The sequence below is a fragment of the Podarcis liolepis genome, assembly GCF_965112155.1.
Source record: "Podarcis liolepis genome assembly, chromosome: 2".
Classification (NCBI taxonomy): Eukaryota; Metazoa; Chordata; class Lepidosauria; order Squamata; family Lacertidae; genus Podarcis; species Podarcis liolepis.
In genome coordinates this window covers 19624156-19628935 of record NC_139555.1, presented here as the reverse complement: position 1 = coordinate 19628935, position 4780 = coordinate 19624156, and the positions used below count along the sequence as shown (strand labels likewise).

The 4780-nt window shown below is 53.3% G+C and overlaps 1 protein-coding gene across 1 annotated transcript; it reads right to left on the bottom strand.

The window, feature by feature from the left end:
* Nucleotides 1-261: 261 nt before the first annotated feature.
* Nucleotides 262-1901, bottom strand: NOG (noggin). Its single transcript, XM_083489604.1, has one exon. The coding sequence runs from the start codon at nt 1658-1660 to the stop codon at nt 986-988; it is 675 nt and encodes a 224-aa protein (XP_083345730.1). The 5' UTR covers nt 1661-1901; the 3' UTR covers nt 262-985.
* Between the last annotated feature and the right edge of the window lie 2879 nt (nt 1902-4780).

Here is a 4780-nt window from a genome sequence, read left to right as displayed (position 1 = left end):
GACCTTAGCCTCCCAGCCCAACACCGAAGAGAATCCACAGGGCTCCGTGTTTTAGTGGTTGATTTTAATTCTGAACTGAACTTTTTTGACTACAAGGGAACGAATATAAAGAATAAATAGCAGACTCTCTTCCATTTACAGAGGGTTAAAGACATTCCAACAGCAAAAAAAAAAGTTCACTATATACAGTAACACCGTGTCCTAAGCTTTTTATTATAATAACAATAACAATAATAATAATATCTTGAAGTCCATAAAAAAAATCCACACGCAACGCACACATACATTTTCCGAAGAATGGAAAATATCTTATATATATTTATATATATATATATGTTTCTTTTCTTACCAAAAGTTCACGTTTCTTTTTTTTAAAAAAAAAGCTTCGCAAAAAAGCGAAGTTGTTTTTTTAGGGAGTGGGGCAGATGGGGGCCTGTTTGTTTGTTTAGGTTCTTAAATTCCCCTAATATTTTTCTCTGGAATATAAATTAAAAGGAGGGGAGAGGGAGCCAAAATACCTTAAAGCGGCGATCAATGAGGAGACTCTTTAACAATACAGTAGACGAGGGTGTTTACTCCACGTTGTAACACTGACCTTTTTAAACAGGAGATTTCAAACGGGGAGGGTGCCTCTATTTATATAGCCACACGCGCGCACTTTCTGTCACCTCTGCACGACTCTCTCTTTCACACACAGACACACGCTCGCAGACATAACAAAGTTACATTCCCCTACACTTTGCAGTGCAGTGCAACGTTTTGAACCGGGAGGCCGAAGAGCTGTCCGTAGTTTTGGAGCTTTTCCAAAGTCCACTACCGCAGTCCGGTTTTAGTTTTGTTTTTTGTGGGGGGTAGAGAAACAGATCAAGAGATTTGAGAGGGGGTGGGTGGCTGGCACGATCTTTGCAGTGTTTTTTTTAAGGGGTGAGGATGGGAATTAAGTGCACCGCGCAGGCAGCTGCCTTCCCGGTCCCCCCCACGTCCACTAGCAGGAACATTTGCACTCGGCGATGATGGGGTACTGAATGGGGATCCACGTGCAGCGCTGCCCGCCCCGGCGCTGGCACCTCCACCTCAAGATGGTCAGATGCACCGACTTGGCCGGCTTGCAGACCATCCCTTCGGGGACGGAGCACGACCTTTTGCTGAAGCAGCTGCCCACTTTGACGTAGCGGGGCCAGAAGCGACTGCCCAGGTCGTTCCACGTGTAGAGGACCGGGCAGAAGGTCTGCGACCACAGCCACAGCTGCAGCTTCCGGCGAAGCTTCTTGCTCAGCCGGTGCTTCTTGCTGGCCTGCAGGCCCCCGTCGTAAAACTCCAGGCTCTTGATCTCGCTGGGCATGGCCCCCGACGGCCTCTGCCTCAGCAGCAGGTCCAGCTCGGCTAGGTCGTCCCCTCCCAGGCGATCGTCGGCCAGGGAGACCGCCATGAAGTTGGCGTCGAAGTGGGTGCCCAGGAGGTTGCGCAGGAGCGTGTCGTTGAGGTCCTTCTCCTTGGGGTCGAAGATAGGGTCCGGGTGCTCGATTAGATCCACCAGGGGCAAGTTGTCGCTGGGCGCAGGGCGGATGTGCAGGTAGTGCTGGCAAGCGCCTCGCTCCAGACGGAGCCCCAGGAGAACTACCAAGGCGTAAATAGTCACGAGCCACTGGGAATGATCCATCCTCGACGGGGTGGGGGGTACGAAAGGGAATGAGGGAGGCTCACCGGGCGGCCAGGCCCAGCAAAAACGGCATCGGGAGAAGCGCGCAAGGGACGGTGCGAGGATCCGAGCAAGCCGTCGTGGGAAAGAAGTAGGGGATGCGCCACGCTCAGTCCCGCGGAGCAATTCGGCGCGTGCAAACGCCTCGGGTGAGTATATGCAAAAAGAGGGGGGGAGGAGAATAAAATAAATAAGAAAAGCACACGCCACCAAGCCAAAGCAAACCGTCGCGTTCCGGAGACCTGACGCCTCGTCCGGCTCGAGTGCAATTGTTCCTCTGGCTCCCGAGTTGGTTGCGCGGTGTCACTCAGCAAAAGCTTCTTCTGCAAACTTCCCCTCCGGCTCGCGTTTCTCTTTGCAAAAGCCTGCAAAAGCAGCCGCCGCCGCAACAGCAGCCGCCGCCACGCACGTTGGCACCAGCTTGTCTGCTTCGCGAGGATCCAGCGCCTTTAAATTTCCTGCCCGTGCTCCTCCATCACTATGGAAACCACCGACTCGCTCTTTTCCGGCACCTCTCTCCTTTAAAAGAAGAAGAAGGAGAAGCAGAGGACAGATTGGAGAGGAGGGGGCGGCGGCGATCCCTCCACGAAAGCCAAAGTCCTGCCGGGAGCAGCTCCTGTTGCAAACCTCTGGCCGGACCACGCCGAGCCGTCCACCAAAGCGAGGCCAAGGCGCCGAGTGTCTCGCTGTCTCTCTGCGCTCCGCTGCAAACGTGCCGCTGCCGAAGCGTGGCTGGGAGAGGATGCTCTGCAGCGCGCGCGCGTCTTTCGCCTTCCTGCAGCCTGCAAGGCAAGCAAACGCACCGCTGCAATCCACGAGGTTGGGCAACTTCCTCGCTCGCTGCTGCTGCTGCTCCTTCTTCTGCCCCTCCGCCTGGCTCTGTTGTAGGTGGGTGGCAGGCAGCTTTCAGACCAAGCTCCTCGAGCTGGAGTTCCGTGCCAGCGGCAGGAGAGCTCTGCAACCTTGCACGGCACCTAGCCTCTCCATGTGCGCCTCTGCGCGCTCTCACTGGCTCCTTTCACTTTCCTTCCTCCGCCTCCAAGCTCTTTCCCCTCCCCTTGCCTTCCCCCACTTATTGCCCCAGTACCTGGTCGCGGCGGCTGCATTTATTTGCGCCGCTACTACACACACACACACGCACACACAAACGCGAGCCCGTGATGTAATTCCTAAGCGCGTTTGTTGGCGTCCAGCCCGAGAAGTTCTCTGCAGACGCCTCCTCTCTCCGAGCGTGAAATTGCTGCCTAATGCTAATCCAAGCTGGAGGAGAGGGCGCCCTCTGCTGGGATTAACTTCAGGACCCGGCGGCTGCTGTCCCTTCTCCCTCAGGTAACTTCTTGAAATAGTCCAGGCGTGCGAGAGAAGCGTGGTTGTTACACAAACACTGTCGGGAGGTCTGGACGAAGCTCTCCCATCAGGCTTGCACCTCCTCGTTTTCTGTCTTCTTATTTTCTTCAAAGGGCAGCGATGATATCCAAGAAATAGAGAATCCCGCCCCCGGCAGCAACACATCGCAGGAATCTTACTTCCAAGGCTTCAAAGGAAGAACTCTTAATTTCCATAGGCGGTTCTTTCCAATGTTTTGCTGGCTTCCTCCTTTTCCGAAAGTTATGTCCAAATTTAGGCAATCAATGTATGTGTGTTGGTGGGCATAGGTGCTGACTGCTTGGGGTCCTGGGTGCCTGAGAGCGCCCACAGAATTTCCCATGAAGGGACCCAGACACCCATACAATTTTTGGTGGCAGGCCCATGCACGCTGCATGACACCCAAAGCAGCGGGCACCCACAGTCGCGGGGCCAAGCTTTCACTCCTGTTGGCAGGGGAAGGGAGCCTTTGGCAAGTCCTATCCTTCCTCTGACAGATCCTGATCTTCCTCTGACAGATCCTGAAGCTGAGGCTCCAATACTTTGGCCACCTCATGAGAAGAGAAGACTCCCTGGAAAAAACCCTGATGTTGGGAAAGATGGAGGGCACAAGGAGAAGGGGACGACAGAGGATGAGATGGTTGGACAGTGTTCTCGAAGCTACCAGCATGAGTCTGACCAAACTGCGGGAGGCAGTGGAAGACAGGAGTGCCTGGCGTGCTCTGGTCCATGGGGTCACAAAGAGTCGGACACAACTAAACGACTAAACAACAACAATCCTTCCTTTGATCACTGCCATGCTGGGGCACGCAAAATTACCCACCCAGGGGTGCCAACTTGAATAAAATATGGGGGGGGGCAGGTAAGCCCTGCTCCTCAGAATCAGAGACTTGGCTTACACATGCCATTTGAATGGCATTTTCCATCAACTTTGCAGTCTCTTGCTCCCTTCAAATGCGGCAGCCAGACTGGTGACTGGGAGCGGCCGCCGAGACCACATAACACTGGTCTTGAAAGATCTACATTGGCTCCCAGTACATTTCCGAGCACAATTCAAAGTGTTGGTGCTGACCTTTAAAGCCCTAAATGGCCTCGGTCCAGTATACCTGAAGGAGCGTCTCCACCCCCATCGTTCTGCCCGGACACTGAGGTTCAGTACCAAGGGCCTTCTGGTGGTTCCCTCACTGCGAGAAGTGAGGTTACAGGGAACCAGGCAGAGGGCCTTCTCGGTAGTGGCACCCGCCCTGTGGAACGCCCTCCCACCAGATGTCAAAGAGAAGAACAGCTACCAGACTTTTAGAAGACATCTGAAGGCAGCCCTGTTTAGGGAAGCTTTTAATGTTTAAGAGACCACTGTATTTTAAAATTTTGTTGGAAGCTGCCCAGAGTGACTGGGGAAACCCAGCCAGATGGGCGGGGTATAAATAATATATTATTATTATTATTATTATTATTATTATTATTATTAATTGGGTGGAAGCCGTGAAGGGACATTGGCTCATAGGAGTTGGCTCTTACGTCCAAACCACTGTCCTATCCTGCAGTGGAAGTGCTGCTTGGGGCCTCTTAATGTGCACCCATTGATTGCATGTGGAACTGCATGCCACTGGACTCATTCCTGTCGCCCTTCCTGTCTTTCCATGTTGAACGGGAAGGTCTGGGATGGGGATTGTTAAGGAGTCGGATGCTGTTGCAGCCCTGCTCACAAACTTATGG

Coding starts and splice junctions, on each gene's coding strand:
- NOG (XM_083489604.1), bottom strand. CDS start 1,660: ATGGATCATTCCCAGTGGCTCGTGACTATTTACGCCTTGGTAGTTCTC.